The sequence below is a fragment of the Anolis carolinensis genome, chromosome 4 (genome assembly GCF_035594765.1).
Source record: "Anolis carolinensis isolate JA03-04 chromosome 4, rAnoCar3.1.pri, whole genome shotgun sequence".
Taxonomy (NCBI): Eukaryota; Metazoa; Chordata; class Lepidosauria; order Squamata; family Dactyloidae; genus Anolis; species Anolis carolinensis.
In genome coordinates, this window is record NC_085844.1 from 211,779,055 (window position 1) to 211,797,515 (window position 18,461).

At 39.1% G+C, this 18,461-nt stretch overlaps 1 protein-coding gene across 8 annotated transcripts in view; it reads right to left on the bottom strand.

Annotated features, from left to right (window-relative positions):
- nav1 (neuron navigator 1) overlaps positions 1 to 18,461 on the bottom strand; it is a 365,889-nt gene that overhangs the window by 121,490 nt on the left and 225,938 nt on the right. For all 8 annotated transcript variants that reach the window (XM_062978713.1, XM_062978712.1, XM_062978711.1 and 5 more), the window contains one exon: positions 16,619 to 16,984. In XM_062978713.1, coding sequence (XP_062834783.1) covers positions 16,619 to 16,984 — 366 coding nt within the window. The remainder of the gene's footprint in view (positions 1 to 16,618; positions 16,985 to 18,461) is intronic.

Sequence of the window (18,461 nt, forward strand, 5' to 3'; positions counted from 1 at the left end):
GCCTTGGTTCAATGCTATAGAATCCTGTGGGCTGTAGTTTTACAAGGTATTGAGCCTTCTCTGCCAAAGAGTGCTGGTGCCTCAGTAAACTACAAATCCTAGTATTGCATAGCATTGAGCCATGGCAATTACATTAAAGATGACATCCCTCAAATAGGAGCTCCAGGTGCATCTCCTGAAGAGGTTTCCTTTTTTGCTTTGTTTCAGCACTGAGATTACTTTGTGACGTGAATCTAATGCACACCTTAATTTTGGTGAGATAATTTAGCCCTTAAAGGTGAGCATTAGATTTGAGTAAGTAGGATACACAGTATCTGTACTTTTCTTCATGAAGCAGATAAAAGGTCATAAAGAAGCTTCCTTCCTGACACTGCTCCCCATCCTTACCTCCCATGGCTGCTATACATTTTAAAGGAAGACACAAAAGTTCAACATCACAGACTTACGGCAATGTACATCTAGTTGTACATTGCCTTTTAATACACACTAATGTAGACATGTCAAGAAACATGACATCGAATTTTTGTAGAGGTGGAATGATTTTGTGCTAGGGAATAGTCATTTCTACATGCACACATTGTGTGGGTATATCCATACATGCCGTATGGGAGAGATGGGTAAAGGGGATTGGATGCCCTGTCAGGCCTTTTCCACCCCCCTTCTTTGATCCCCCAGACAAGTCTATAGCTTTAAGTACATTACATTCTAGTGTCATGCAGCAAATGTTACTGAGATGTTGGTATGCACATTAATTCCAGGCCTCTGGCTCCCTTTGAAGTCCAGATTACCATAAGCTTATCTGGGAAAAAGACAGACTATTGATGATTATTATGCCTCCTGTTTTTTTGTTTCTTTGTTATAAAGAGCAAGAGACTTCATTGACCCTGCATTTAATCTACCTACTTGGGCTGCACAGAAGACCTTGTAAATTCATCACTATGATCCTTTCAGAATTCATTTTTAAAGAAGGGGTGTTCTTGAAATTCCACAACAGTGAATTTCAGGATCTATCATCATTATCGAAGCTCTTCCATTTTTTATCCTCAAAACAATTTAATTTCCCTTTATTTTATGATCAATATCTATACAAATCATTTATGCTCAATGATGGAAAGACATGACTGTACCAACAAAAGAACACTGGCGGGTGAATATGTAGGAATTAGTGGAAATGGACAAACTAACAGTGTTTGCTTACCTTTTAAAAATACTGGGATACACTTGTTACTTTGTGAAGACAACATGAGATATATTGCAACTTTGGCTTCTCATAGTAAATAAATGTAATAAGTAGAAGAATAGTAACTAAAATATCCCATGATACATAATAGAAGTTTAAATGTATATAGGCAGTTCCCAATCATAGAATTACAGAGTTGGAAGAGACCTCATGGGCCATTCAGTCCAACCCCCTGCCAATCAGCAGGAAAATCACATTCAAAGCACCCCCGACAGATGACTAAGTTACAAACAAGATAAATTTAATTTAAGAAAAAAATTACAGAACCTATTTGTAAGTTGGAACAGGACCATTTCTAAAGTGTAACTCCAGCCAAGTATGTGTGTGTGTGTCTAGCATAGGGAAGGGTTAACACCACTGTGATGTTTGTTTTGATCTCTGTGCTGCTGTTCAGAAGATTTCACTTCACTTTCTGTCCCTGCAATAATTTGATTTTGAAAATTTTGGCTTGTTGTGAAAACAAGGATTGGTGATAAAGCTTCAGTGCAGGCACCTTTTCCCCATGAAAACTTTTTCAGGAGTAAATTTCCCTTCTTAAGAGATAGATTTTTCTCACTTTCTGTTGTGTCACCACCATTCTTAACTATGAGTCATTTTTAAGTCAGATGTTTGTAACTCAGGAACTGCCTATAAAACAACAACGCTTTATTTATAACCCGCCTTCTCTGATCAAGGGAAAGTTAGTTATGTTATCTCTCACTATGTGTTCAGTAAAATATGTGGAAGTGTGTAGAAGTTTGCAGTGTATATAGATAGCCTTTCAGTGTTTTATGTGTTTGTTTTATGTGATTGGAATGTATCATTTTTTAAATTCCCATTATTTTGAAAACAGGAATTTCATTCCCCCACATATCCACTCTCAACTTTTTTTTTAAAGAAGGCCTTAAATACATTTAAAAAACCTGAGACACCCACCAGGCAAGATAATCTCCAATACAGTTATGACTGTGAATATTCCTGTCTTCACAGCATTAGTGGAGAAAAATCAGAAAATTTTATCCAAATTGTTTTAAAACATTTTCCCTTACATACTGATTTCCTCCCGCCATTGCAACAACACTACCATTTACAGCTATTACTACTGCTGCTACTACTCTCACAGCCCTTTCAGAAAATTCACTCACAACTACCACAGAGGGAGGCAGCATAACTAGCTGTTTATATGATCTGGAGGGATGTTCATAAATAAAATGACATAAGCAAATCTATTGCTGGTTGCAGCTGAGATGCCTGGAACTTATGACTAAATCTGAATGAGCTTCAGGGAGACCACACAAATGTTTAACTTCTGGGTTATTTCAGAAAGGAATTAAAATCCACATTCTGGTTCATCTTCCTTTAAATATTAATGTAGATAAGCATTAAACCTATCACCACAATGCATCTGATGCCACACTTCTGTATCTACATTGCAACAAATACTACCAGCACTGGATATCCTGAAAACAATCTGGAACCATAATACCCAGGAGCCTTTTAATCCTGCCATCAGAACCATATGAGACCCATGTGCTTCTATCTCCATTAAGGTCAGTATCAAAAGATTGACAGTGAGGGGCTTATCTAAGATCCCATATCTACAAATCTATTTGTTTGCATACATCAAGGTAGCAGGTGCTGCAGCAATGGCCACCATCCCAATCCATGGCAACCTGAAGGCTTTACAGTTACAGCCACACCTTAATGGAGACCTGTCTCACCACCACCACCACTACTCTTCTTCTTTTTTTTCTTCTTCTTCTTAAATGCATTTCTATACCGCTTTTCTCATCCCTGGGGGGACTCAAAGCGGTTTACAATGTAATAAATAGCAAAATTTAATGCCTTGCATATATATAAAAATATATCACATATCTAAATCAAAAACATACAACTGTAGATTAAAACCATTAATGAAATGCATGAAACATGTTACTACAGCAATTAACATAGATCCCTTCTCTTCACCCACCACCATCCCCCATCTCCCTCTCCATAGAGTTTCAACCTTTCTTTATATACCCTCCCTGCTCCCCCAGGCAGCAAGATGGTGGAGGCCCTCGATGGCTGAGACCCCCCACAGGCATGGTCCTTTTATGCCCCAGCCTCTGGAGGCTGGCAGGTGTTCTTGCTGGGCCTGGATTCGCAGAGTCACAGGGCCAGGGCCTCAGTTCTATGAGAAGTGAGTTCCAGGAGCTGAGCCAGAGGCAACAAAGAAAACAAAGGCTGCCTCTTTCCTCAAAGCCCCTGGTGATGGTACCTTCACTCCCTTGATGGTCCTCTATTTGTCATCTGTTTGTTTACCCATTCTCTTCTACTGGTCCAGAAGGGATGAGTAAGCAGTGGAATATAAATGTACATAAGCATTCAGGATCCCATTTAATGATGGCAGGGGTTAATGAAGAATGGGGCAGACAAGATGCCCAGATGCCACCACATGTTTCTTTACAAATGGAAATGTGTCATAAGAGAACACCTGAGAGCAGTGGTTCTCAAACTTTGATTCTCCAGACCTTTTCAATTTCAGCTTCCAGAATTCCTGGCAACTGAACAAGCTGGATGGATCTTCTGAGAGCTGAAGTCCAAAACACATGGAGGACCAACGTTTGGGAACCATTACATTGTCAGGGTATTGTGTATTGTGAAATGTTAAAATCAATCTGGTTTCAGCAATTATGGAGTTAATGAGAGTCTGCTATGATTGATGTATCACAGGACCAATGGGGTCAAGTGTGTATTGACCGGGACTTACTATCTAGTTCCTGTGGAATGCGAGGGAGTGAGTTTCCTGTGTCGAGCGGAGAACAGCGATGAGAGATGAGCTGTGTGTGTGTGTGCATGGTGCTTTCGGCAAGCACTCATGGAGGAGAAAGGACTGAATTTGCTCTGTCTGTAAATAGAACATGTAAATAAAGTTGTTTGCCGTTGGACTACCAACTGAACCCTCATCTACTGGATTGAGTTTGTCCAGTGCTGTTTTCCACACCGGGAGACAGTCTGGAGAGAAGGAGGTGAACCGGGATGGTGAATTTTTTGGATTTCACTCTGCTACCCATCATCCCCGCTGACATACATGAGAAGAACGATGAAGAGAAACTGCTGGAGACAACAATAGTGAGAAAGCAGTGTTGGAGGTACAGGGCCTGCAACAGTGTTGGAGGTACAGCTTCAGTGACAATGTCTTGCCCAAAGGCCATCTGAATACTGGTGGTGGGACTAACTTCCCAGCTAAAACCATAATCAGACCTCTTCAAAGCCTTATCCTATACTGCTAAGCTCATAAAGACAGCATCTTCCAGATTAAGTGCTGTGTTCTCTGACCCCCATACAACAGTGACAATTTTCTTCTTTCCCTCTGCTGATGGAAGTGTTGTCACTGATCCTAGTGCTATCACAATGGCAGCCAGGAAACACTCAATCATTGTTTGTTCTATATGTGAGATGCTTTACATTTTGCTAAAGAGCAAATGCTAACTGTGTAGGAACAATAAGTACTGCATTGACCTAGCAATGTAGGGTCCTTGGATATGTCTAGCTGACAGGGCTCCAGGGAAAAAGGCAGTCCAGAAGTTTGGCAAATGGAGGTGGCAGGAGTTAGTATTTGGCTGTTCATCCTTATTTTACTTGACTAGATTCTTCAGTACTTGGCACTCAGTATTATTCAAGTTCCTTTTCATTTTTTTTTTGTTTTTTGAGGAGAAAGAAAAGCCCACTGTGTTCAACAGGAACTTCAGCAACAACAGCTGCAGAGCAGAACTGAATCGGTTCTCCTTCCATTCAGGGAAGAACATTCAGTTTTGTGAGTCATTCCAGCTGAAGCAATACATTCCTTTTTCCCCTTGAAATACATTAGCAGATCTGATCTTAAATCTCAATGTAAACACATAATCTACTCCTGTACATTATCACTGTCCTGGATTAGCATCCCCAAAACCAGAAGAGCTATCAAAACCAGAAGGTCTTTAGTTTCTTGCTGAGTCAGCAACTAAAAACATCAACATACAGTGAAAGTCACCAGAAACAACAAATAGAAAACATCTACCAGTTAGATGGTTACAGGTGTCTGCTTACAATGCTGCATTCACTGATTCCAGCATAACAGACAGTATTGGCAGAAGAGGGAAAGAAAATAAGGACAAGAGCTCTCCTTACACATACATTCAGCCCTTCATATTTGTTGATTTGAATGTTGCAGATATGATGATTCAGAGATTTGATTAAAATGTTCTAAGTCTTCAAATGTGACTCTATGGTCAAGTTTTGTCAGATGTTGACCAGGATGTCACAGTGCAGGACTTAGAGATTCCTAGAGAAGTGTTCTATCAGTGAAAAAATAGCAGTTTTTTATTTGCAGTTTTTTTTCACTTTCACAGAGGTCCTGTGAACCTAGCCCCGGCAAATGTAGAGGACTGACTATACATTGTTTGACTGATTGAGTGGACCCAACATGACCACCCCTGAAATCTGAAATCAGAAAGATCAACCAACAAAATTACTTAATAAAACATTTCTTCTACTTGGATTTCAATTAAAAATATTTTGGGGAGACAATCAATTCATGTAGCAGGAAGGAGAAAAGGCTGCCTTCTATTGCATCCAAACCTTTGATCCATCTAGTTAAGCATTGTTGACAGTAATAACAGTTCTTTGGTATTTCAGGCAGGAAATGTTCCAGTCTTGCCTAAAGAAGCTAAGGATTGAACCTGAGATCCTCCCAGCAGGTGCCTTCCACTGGGCTACAGTCTCATCCTTAAAGAAGATATCACAACACTTGACAACTGGCTAGCAAAAGTGATAAACAGAAAGAGAGAAGCAAACTACCAACATGATCCAATGTTACTTTTTTCTACTGCAAGAGAGATCGGGAATTTGCCTCTTGGTATTTTATCTATCGATAGACCATCAGTCAATCAATTCTTGATACATAGAAATACATAATGGAATAAAAGTTTATGGATGTTGTTTATTGCTGCAGAGAAATACCTTCAAATTAAACACTGATCTTTTCAAAACATACAGCAGCTGGAGACTTTTCAAGAGGACGGAATAGAGATCTATCCCGAGAAATGATTTGAAATGAACTGCTTGCTTGATGCATTGTAGGTGCTCCCAAAGTAAGTAACGTCTTGCAAACAAGGCACAAAGCACATGATCAAGCAAGAGGAAATGGCATATCTTGCAAGGAGCTTCAATCTGTTTCCACTGCCTATATGCCCAAATTCATCTGTGCTTATGATGAGAGCCTCCTTAATTCCTAATTTATAGTAATACAATTTACTGCAGAGCGGAAGGATGAGGAAATGCAATGAAAAGTGAAGAATTTCAGAAATAACACTGAATGCATGCAAGCCGGAAATTAAATCTGAATCTGAATTCTCACAGCTTATTCCCTAATGTAAAGCAATTTGATCGCAATGAAACTTGGCGTTCCAATAATGAAACAAGCTCAGGGCACACGGTAAACTATCTGCAGAATACCCACGGTGATATTCTTTGGGCATCCTGAGCATGTCTGCTGGAGAGTAACCATGATCTGCTACCATGGAAACGTGCCTTTGCTCATCCTTCTCTCTCTGAGCACCTGCAAAGCAATCACAGTTTCTTCTTCTTTTTTCTACTCATGCAAATGCAGCAATCAGGCCGGGCTGCTTGCCAGTTAGCCTTCCTCAGGAATAGTTGACACGACACCGCGGGAAGCTGGCAAAATCTCACTGTAGGCATTCAGAAATTATAAACACAAATCAAGAGGGGATGGTTTGAATGTCTTGGGCAAGTCAGACCTGAACAAAAGCTTAAATTGTCTCCTAAAGGCAAACTGAGTCGTGCACAGAATGAAAATTGATTTCAAGCAGATTGTGTGTGTAGGAATGGTGACATACCTTCCTATGGAGCTCCTCTGGTGGTCTGTGTGGCCACCAGACATCAGGAGAACCAGGGAATCTATGCCTGCCCAGGACACATTAAGGAGATTTTTCTCCTTCATGCTTCCCAACAAGGTTGCAGTTAGCAAATAACTCACCTGCCTACTCTTACCAAGTGCAAAATGTTTTTAAAACTCCCCGGTGGCCCTTCTGCCTTGCACTTCATTCAATTACGAAGTCGCAGGAAATTGCTCCCTGTAAATTGTCCTGAAAAAATGTGTCAGGCTCAACTATTAACTGCAGGGCAGACCATTAAATCTGCCACTCACCACACTGCCTCTTGCAGCTACACTCTTGTTCTGGCACCTGCTGAGGAATCGCAACCTGCCCAAGGAACCTGGTGTCTATGACATATCAGGCTGCACATTCTCTCAGGATGTGTGTATGAACATATACAGGCATGGTAGAACTCTACTATTTGGAGACTCTCCACACACTGGGAATTTCCTTAGAAACTCAAAAAGCTAAACTTTATGGCTTTTAAAAGAAACTTCCTTTACTTACAAAATAAGAAACTCCAACTGGAACCCCTACTAATCACTACACAGTCACTATTAAACCAGAAAGGCAACAGAGGAATTGGATTTAAATATCCACTTAGGCTGTATTGCAGAATTCTAGCAGTTTGACACCATATTAACTGCCAAGGCTCAATGCTATGGAATTCTTTTATTTCATAGTCTTGTGAGATATTTCCCATTCTCTATATCAGAGCTTTAGTACCACAATAAACAACAAGATTCCAGAGGATGGAGCCATGGCAGTTAAAGTTTTCTGTCTCTTTTGTGTGAGAGAGAAACAAGATATAAATACAAAGAATAATAACAGCAACAATGTTGTGCCAATGATCTATAATTCTGCAGTATGGATGGGAAATGGGTCATTAAGCTTGCTAGGTAAACCTGGCCCAGTTATTAAATTAGCCAACCTCATTCGGTTGTTGTGGGGATAAAATGAATTAGGCAACTCTAGGAAAGAAACAGATAGGGCAAAATTCTCCTATTAATTTTTGTCATGGTATGACATTATATTAAATCACACCATATATTTGTTTTATTGGCTTCAAAGTGCTGGTAACTCCTTAGTCAATGTGCAGACTCTTCAAAGAATTACTCTCAACCAGTAGGGATGTCCTCAAGACAAAAGGATTAAAACTGTATGAAACCTCAAAGTTTTTGTTTGATTTCTTGCTTGCGCAGGAGAAATAAACCATAATTTAACTTTAAAGCTATATTCATTTATTTACAGTTCTTTAAAAACACTTGTGCTAGTGTGGCATCATTTCATCTCTTTATGTTGGTCTGCATTAAAGAAACACTCAACAGCTTGAGATTATCCACATTCTTTGCTCATTCATTTTGAACAAATCCATTGTAGTTGCACAATAGGATAAAAGTAACCTCTCAACTCTCCAAAAAGACAATGGCAAAAATTGTGTGTTTGTGTCTTCAACAGATTTCATCTTTCTGAGAATGTAGAGATGTCTTCAGTTTTGTCTACATGAGCGCAGAACCCCAGACTCACTCAAAATGGACTGCTGGCTGTCTTCATGATGTACAGTGGCTTCCAGTGATTACCACAGGAGATTTTTTGACTAAATCAAATTTGCTCCACATTTGACAAAGTTTGAGGATGATCTGGACTTTCCTAGAGACTCTAGATTATTACAGGGCTTCAGGCAGTCTGGACAGCAGGATTGGGCCTGATCACACCAATTCACTGTCCAGATTGGACACTGGTGCCATCACCATTGTTGGTCATGTGGGCAGTGCAGGGAAAGGGGATGGATCACTTCTAGTCAGCCACAGAGATCCACCTAAGATCCTAGCTGTCATGGACACCTCTGCTAATGTCAGAATAGGGCACCAATGCCCACATGGCCACCTTCTTTTTCCTGCTCATACAGACACTCTGTTCTGACATCAGCAGAGGCACTGGTAATGCCCAGAAGTTCTCTAGTTGAGGGAATTGGGATTTGTGAATTCACAAACCTGTGAGCATCCTGCTCTATAAAGATCTATCACTGGCTTACAGCCTCATCACACCAGCACATGGTTTCTGCCTCCTGAAGAATCCTGGGGTTTGTAGTTTAGTGGGGCTAGTGAGGCCCAGGACCTGTCTAGCTGAGCAGTTTAAAGGCCCTTCCCTAAACTACAAGCCCCAGAATTCTTCAGGAAGCAAAAACTGGATTTAAAGTGGATCCATGCTCTAGTGTGATGAGATCCTTAGAGGATTATGCACTACTGAGTTTCTTTGCAACCCAATTCTCTCAGTAACTGCTGTAGCAGAAGTTGTGCAATGGCAGTTGTGTTACGGCATAAACAAGACATAAGGAATTCCTCCTTTTCTATTTTCCTAAGGACAGACTAAGTTGAGAGCTTCCTTCTAGAATGGGTGTCACTTTGTCCACTGATAAAGAGCAACTCTACAGTATGTCATTGTTATAAAATCCCTCCAATTTAAATCCAGAATGTCAACACCACAATAAAACAATAAAAGAAACAAAAATACAGCCACTGACTATGTACAAAATGTTACACAATAACTACCTTAGATTCAAATAAAACTTGGCAAATGAAAAGGATCTTAACTTGGCAATCCAAACCAATCAAAATGGGCAGGTTTGGAAAGATCTAATGCTTAGAATGCCTATGACATAGACCTGGTACTCTAGAACCCAGCCTGATTTTCCTTCTGGTTTCTCCCTAAATCTTAGGAATTGCGATGCTTTCTGCACCACCTTGGATCCATTAAGAGTAGGTGTATGGAGGCCTTTCTTCCAGTGTGACAATCCCACCTGGCAACTAGATAGCCCCCTGCAAGAGATTAAGCAATCAGGATGCAAGGAAGGCATGAACAGGGCAGGCAGCAAAGTTATTATAACTGCATCAGTCCTTAGCATGGCTCAGAGAATGGGAGGCCCACAAATGGGGTTGCCAGATGTCCTTTATTTGAAGGGAATGTCCCTTAATTCAGAACACAGACAGAGCTACAAATACCACAGCCATCCCCTCACTGTTTAAGATTACAGCTCCATGGAAGTGTGGATTCTGCTGACTAAGAATGAAAAGAAAAAGTGGGGCTGCCCTTCAATTTTGAAATGTTGCTCTGCTAACCCTTTTGGTAAAAAAGCTCCCACTCAATCCCTCCCTGGGCTTTCCCATTTACCCAGAATATCGGTTGTGTGTAATAACAGCAGGTCTTATTTATTAGACCACTTGGGAGAAAGGGAGGGAAACACCCATGGAAAGCACAAGCTGACACCTCACTGTTAGTCTGAATCCCATGTCACTTGAGGTTTGTCACTAGAGATCTCAAACATCTGGGCCTTTGCTTGTTTCAAGCTGTCATGCCACAGATTAAATGTCCTTGTTTATAGATTGGGACAAAATCCAGGGCACAAAATATTTATTTTCTCTTGCACTGAAACAGGAAACTTCCAATATGCAAGTATTCTCTTTGGCATTTGGCCACACTGGGGATGTGGGAGACGAGGGAAGGAAGGGAGAGCAACTGGATTTCTATTAAATTGAGTATTGAAGAATGCTGCAAACAGCATCTCAAAAGTTGGTGTGGGGAGGGCTAGTTCTGGTAAGAAACAAGAGCAAGTGAAGCTTGACAGCTAAATACCTGCATTTATTTCCATCATTTCTATCCCGCCTTTCTCACTCGAGGGGACTCAAGGCATCTCAATGTCTCCCCAATAAAGCCATGTAGTGGTGGCACTAGCTATATCATTTCCACAGCTGAGATGCTGGCGGACTCATGCATGTTCAAAGCACTTAAGGACATTTGCATCAAGAGGTGACTTCACATATGAATGTGCTATCACCAATCAAGTACTTGGCGTCTCTTTAAACACAGTTTTTCACGGAGCATACATACATGTGTGAATCATCTCTAAGTTTAATGTAAGCATAAATCCTCATAGTGCAAAGCCTGATGCAAAAATTAGCACATTATTCTCTTCCTAGCATCATAAATGGGGAAAGTTTACTTGCTCAAATGTCAGCATACCAGGTTGTCACTTAGAAAAAAAGAAACAGACGCAAAGAAGATTAAAATTGGGAAACTTACACTGAATGAACATATGAAACAGCCATTTCTCTATGTGGAAACCCCCATTTGAGAGACATGCTATCTTGCCGCATTCAAATCTATACAATAAAGAATTCACTAAAAAATGGAAGCTGGCATTTGGATATTTGGAAAGGAAGTCAAATGTACACTTTAAAGGGGAATTTATTAAAACAGATATAAAGGTAAGTCTTAATAGGTATTGGATTGACATTGGGTAGTGTTGGAAATCATAGGTGGTGAGTTCATGAGTGTGGAGGAGGACAATGGTTTGACAAGATGTTGTAATTGCACTGTTTCTGCTAGTTACTTTTTGTATTTGTTTTTTGCTTTTTGTTTGTTATTCATTCACAACAAAAAATTAAATACAGAAAAAATCTATACAATTAGCAGCAAACAACATGAATTTAATACTGCAGTGACCACACACTGTTAAAGAGCTGGACTAGGGGTCTGTCACAATTACACATCTGCAGACCAGAGATGTAGAATTAACAAGGGCTCCCTAGCATAGCTTTCCATGACATAAGATTATTTTTAGGACCAAGTCCACACCCCTTCCCTTGATGAAGCTCTGGGACTTTTAAAAACCTTCCAATGATAAATGGAAAATTCATGACACAATATTTCACTCTGTGGATTTCCATCTCTCTGGAGCAGCAGGGAGTGAGCAGCCAAAAGAAAACAAGGCCAAAGGCCCTTCATTTCCAAACAACCTAATAATATTCAAATTAACAACGATTTAACTGTGTATCAACCAAATAGTTTCTTCCCAGATGTTAACAAATCTCCAAAAATTAGGAGAATCAGTTATTCCCTTGTGGAAAATGTGAAATACAGGATATCTTAAGAACTGTGCTGGATCAGACCAAAGATTCATCTAGCCCAGCATTCTGTTTATCCAGCAACATAGAAAGCTTACAAACATATATAATAGCACCTTCCCATCCATACTCCATACCAGCATGCATGGTATAGAAGCAAACAAAACTATAGTTTACACTACAACTAAGCTAGATGGTAAGAACTCAGTAGACTTCTGATGGTGTCAGGAATTATTCTTTTCAGATCTATGCTGGATTGATTAAGTGCCCAACTAATTTTTTCCTGAGGGGCCAACTGACCTCTTCTGACTATATTCCATTCTACTTCTTTTATTATTACCCTTGGGGGGGGGGGGGGTGCCTCAGCAAGTACTGTGTGCAACCTCTTTTGTGTCTGCTTATTACAGACTGTAGTTTGGCTCAGTATTACCTAGGTTATAGATTGCATAAAAACACATATAAATTAAAACGTCCTTGGTGAGATCTTTATGCTAGGCTAAATATGATTTCAACTGACTGGGAAACATGAGAGTTCAATAAACTCAAATCAGATCCTTCAGGCCCTTTCTCTCTATAAAAAAAATAATGGGAATAGCAGCATACTGATAAGCTATGCTTTATGAGAACTCTAATTAAAAAGCTTAGCTTTCCATTGCTGGCAAAGAATTCTGTTTAATTCTTTTTTGCTGCTTTTCAAATTTACCTAGGGTCCTATTAACATGTAGCAAACTGCATAGGAAAGTGACAATTAAACCTTTGTACATACATACCAAACATTGGGGCTGAGGAAAAATGGAGTATACAGCGTTTCCTTACAATAGGCAGCACAAGAATATGATTTGGGAGATTCTGCTTACATTTGTAAGAGTTATAGAGATAGTACAAGAGAATAGTACCAATGGACATCACTCCCTATTCTTTCACCAGTTCTTTAGCCCATTCTCTTCCATAATCTGGGGGAAAAAGAGAATGGGCAAAGGGACTTCTAAAAGAATATATGGCACCACAATGGCTGGACTCTTAACTTTCTTTCGGAAATCTGTAGCACACAAAAAGATATCTGGATTATGATCTGTTAATTACAAGCATGTGACAATCTTCACAGCTCCCCTCCTCTTTTCCTTCTCCTTCCCATCACCATCCCGCAAGATACATAATGCTCATGAAGTAACTGAGATAAAGTTACCCAATGACCGAGACTCAGGGTGCATCTACACTGTATAATTCATGCAAATGGCTCAATGCTATGGAGCTGTAGTTTTTTCCTCTTTGAGTCCCTATTCTGGGAGGGAGGCAGGATAATAATACAGTACAAAAATAAAAGTATTTTTTACAAAGTCTTTAGCCTTTTTTGCCTAAGAGTTCTTGTGCCTCAACAAATGACAAATTCCAGAATTACATAGCAGCTAAAGTACTGTCAAACCGCACCAATTCTACACTGTAGATGCACCTAAAGTAGGCATGGGCAAACTTGGCCCCTCCGGGTGTTTTGGACTTCAACTCCTACAATTTCTTTTTTTATTTCTTTTTTCTTTTTTTTTGGAATATTTTTATTACATTACTATTAATTTGTTACAAAGAAAAGAAAAATCTTTACAATTCATATAATTAAGTCTTTTCCTTCCCCCAGTGTTCTACCCGTTGTGCTCCCCATCACCGGAGTCCATTTCTTTATAGTCCAACCAGAATCTCATCTCTTCTGGTGGGGGTTGATTCCCATCTTCTCTCCTTAATGTCTCTTCAATAAATTTCTTCCATATGCTTTCAAAATCATTTTTCTTCCTTAGGCCTTTTTTGACATTTAAATTGCATGTTAACTTATCATTTATTGCTAATTTCCAAATTTCCTTGTACCAATCTTCTATTTTAATTTCCACCTCCCCTTTCCAATTTCTTGCTATTAATAACCTTGCAGCCGTTAGCAACATTGTTACCAAATTCTTTTCATTTTCTTTCCATTCCTCTGTATTATAAATAGATAATAGTATAGTCGCTGGGTTTATATTAATTTTTTTCTTCATGATACTCTCTATTTCTACTATGACCTTTCCCCAAAAACTCTGTACATACTTGCATTCCCACCACATATGAATATATGTCCCCCTTTCTTGACAACCCCTCCAACATTTTTCTGAACAACTCTTATCCATATTATGTATCTTTATTGGGGTCAAATACCACTTCCATACTATCTTGTAGTAGTTTTCTTTTATTCTAATTGATAAATTTTTGAGGTGCCTTGCTTTCCATAATTTTTCCCAATTTCTTTCTCCTACTTTTATTCCCAGTTCTTCCTCCCATATTTCCCTTGTTAATATCCCTTTCCTCCCACCTTTAATCTCTATTAATATTTTATATATCATACTGGTTATCCCTTTCGGATATTCATTTCCCTCTTTAGTCTGTTCTTTTAATACTATATTTTCAAATTTTGTTGGTTCTCTTTCTTCCCAGCTCTTTCTTTGCCAATTTTGGAACCATTGATCTAATTGGACCCAATGAAGCCATGATATATTTAAATCACCTAGGATTCCCTTTATGTTGTTTTCCTCCTTTATTTGTTCCCTCCAATTTCCAATTTTGTCTAATTTCTTCCTTTTCAATTCCTTATCCATCACATTTTTTAAGTTTTTAGGAAATTTCTTCTCCATTATCACTGGCATTATTTTAGAGTTCTCTTTAATGAGGTGGCTTTTATATTTATTCCATATTGTTAATATGTTTTTTAATGATACATTTCCCATTTGGTTGATTTCCTTTTTTGAATATTCCTTAAAAAATATATTTTCTAATCTCATTTCTATATCTTTAGTAATTATTTCCATCCAGTTTATTTCTACTTTGTTTAGCATCCCTTCTACCACATGTCTCAATTGGTTTGCTTCATTGTGGTTTGTACCAATAGCATTTGTTTATTCTGTTTTTTCCCCATTATTACAAAATTTGTTTGTTAATTGTTGCCATTTGTTCAATTCAATTTCTGATATTTTAACAGAAATTCTCTAACAGCCAGTAGGGCCCAAGTTTGCCCAAGCCTGACCTAAAGTCACTCAGGGACTTTTATGGCTAGCAGAGAACTAGAACCTGAATTTTCCAAATCCCAATCCAACACATTAACCTCTACAGGCAAGTTACCAAACCCACAATGTTGCTGTGAGATAATTTTGCATCACTAAAAATACCTAGCTTTCAGTGAAAACTGCATATTGCTGTTACTTAATCTGGTGTGCACTTTGGAAGAACATGAAGTCAGTAAGCAGAAAGCCAAGCAACTTTCAGTTCTGGTGATGAAGGAGCAAAAAAGTATTTGACACTTTTAAATGGGAGGGAATTTTATAGTTCTTTAGATATTGATGGATTGCAGCTTCCGGGATTCTTACCCCATGTAAGCAATGTGGAGGAATGCTGGAAGTTGCAGTTGAACTATCAGGTTTCATTTGGCATCAATTTTATTGGACCGCAAGACTGCTTCATTAGATAGATGTGATGACAAATAAAACTGAAAAGTCTCTAATGCATACTTCTAAGGGGTGTATCCAAAATACTAAATATCTGCTGACCATCCCATCAAACAATTTCATTGTAAAGTGAGTAAAAACATGCAGAAGTACAGCACAGGTCATCACGGAGATCTACAAATCACTGTACACAGAATATCTAAGATACTAGATTTACTTTAGCAAACCATTACACATCGTCTGTTATTTTCTCACCAGTAAACCAAAATCCCTTTCCCACTCTCCCACAGTTTCTATACATATGACACGCAAAGACTGCAATTATAGCCACAGTGTTTTTGCATTGAGTATGTGTATCCAGTTTAAGAAAGCCAGTGTGGGGTAGTGGTTTGGGTGTTGGACCAGGATTCTGGCAGACCAGGGTTCAAATCCCCATTTAGCCATGAAAGCCCCCCTGGATGATCTTGGGGAAAACACATTCTTGCCTCATTCAAACCTCCCCTGGATGAATCTTGCCAAGGAAATCTTAGGATAAGGTCAATCAATATAAACTGGGGCTAACTTAAAAACATGGAATAACAAATTCAGTTTAAGCCAAACACTCTTCCTACTTCATTGCACCACAAAATAGAATTCACATGCCTCAAACCAGCGAGAAATATCTGCTTTGTATAAACAACTTGACACAAAGGAGTATTTGTTTTGCATAAGCATCTTGGGCACGCCTATGCACCCAACCTCAAATAAGGCACTCTTGTCTCCAACCACTCAGCAGTATATATTATCCTGTCACAGTTAAAACTTGTTATCTGCTTGTAGAAACATTATTTTTGTACACATGATAGCAAGTTGGCTTCTACAAGCAAATTTTCATCTATCTTACTAGCAGCCAGACAAATTCAGGAATTTCCCACACCATGCATATTAATATGTGGGAAGCTGAAAGCAAACCCAATCACTTTCAGGTGCCTATGGTTTGTTTTATTAAGGAAAAGGTAAGATGGGTTGCACAAATACAATCTTATGTTGAACAGAGATATTTCAGCTGAGGCTGGTGCAAAGACCACTTCCAATTTATGTCAGTTGGCTTTTGAGTCACTACTCTGTAGTGGTACTCACCCTGTGGTGATATCATCATCCTCAGTCATTGTCTTGCCCATTAGGTCACTATCACTCATGTATCCAGACTTGAGATCGACGTCATCCGCATCAAGTGACTCCACAAGCTCCAAGCGAGAAATGTGGCTGAGCTTGCTGGGGCTGCGCATGGGCATGGTGTGGGAGTAATGTGCTCGCTCCCCGTGCATGTACCAGCTGGGGGTGCCTTCTGAGCGGCAGCCCCCACCCACCGAAGGAGCGTCCCCAGCTTGCAGGCGTGGGCTGGACTGACCATAGCGCCAGGAGAGGGGAGAAGAACGGTTTGAGAGGCTGGACACACTGCGGGGATTGGCTTCATCGCTGTCATAACACGTCATCTCCAGCGAGCTGCAGGGACAAGAGCACAGAAATAGTGGAGTGAGAATGGCAGATTCTCTTGCAAATCAAAGCACCCAGAACAAAGATGTACTTGAAATCATAAGTAAGGAATATTCAACTATAAGGTCAGGCAAAGTAAAGCTTGTGCATTATGCCTCAAGATGTAGAGAAAGTTCAAATATAATTATACTCCCGTGTCTTATTTATCTTATTTTTCCAGATCTTTGCCCGATTGAGGACAGAACCATGATACTTCTAGTATTTGCAAAGTGAGAATTTTAGTAAATCTGGTGACAGCAGATTTGCAAGAGTAGAAAAAAGAGGCGAGGTGGAGTTATCGTTAGTAGATTAAACCATTACAAATATTATAAATATGTCACAAAAGAAGAGGAATGGGGTTAAAGAAAAAAAGAGGAAAGACAATTATCAATGTACAATTTTTTTCTTAGTATCACAAAAATACATCTATTTTTTCATATAAATTACAAGGATTAAATAAAATATCAAAAAATTCCATGTGCCTACTACAGTAGTGAGAGGAGTGATGTTGTCACCAAACAATAAGTCCACTACTGTATCTTCTTCCAGTATTATCTCATACTCTTCTAGTCTCTTCTTTCAGTTCCTCTTCATTATATTTATATTTATTTAAGCAGAATTCAGTAACTATTTATTACATTTGTCTCTAATATTTTATATTTATTGAATTTATTTTAAATCCTTCATCTAATTTTAACAATTACATAATATAGCTAAATTGTAATTTAATTTGTAGTAAATTAGTATTGAGTATTAATAGTTAATTTTAAAAGCGAGCAAGCAGCAGTTCTCTTTCCTCCACCCCAACACACATCCACTCCAATCCAAATCTATTGTACTGTACATGGTAAATCCATTATGCTCAAACTGGGTTCATAAAAGACTGTTGCTTTTTAATGGTCACTTGTGCACCCATCAAACAAAAGCTAAAATGTAGTCGGGGCAGATATTCACTTGCTCCCGCACATAACAGCCCACAAAGCACTTTAATGCTTTACTTTATAGAGTACCCAACAATTTTAGAATTCAGAGTTCCCTTCCAATCCAACTCACCATGACATAAAAAACAGGCCTGGTATGTAAAAAAAGCATGAAGGTATTATCAAAACAGCAGTAGAGCATGTTGTGTTTCCATTACAAACAAAGGAAGGCTTGGGAGTTAATGACCCTTGTTGATGCCCCAGCTCCCAGGCATGCTTTTCATTTAGATTCAATAAAAGCAGTAACTGGACATCAAATACAAAGCGATGATTAAAACCATCTCTGGAATGGATTCACAGCTCCAGAGAGATGGAGCTCAGCCTACAAAGCCCTGCAGACATAGATTTAATAATTACATTGATGCACAAAAGTTGTCTTATTAAATTGAAATTAAATGCGGATTTTTTTGTCTGTTCTGTTTAGTGGGAAGTCTTGGCAATGTTCTGCTGTGCATGCCTCTAAGGCC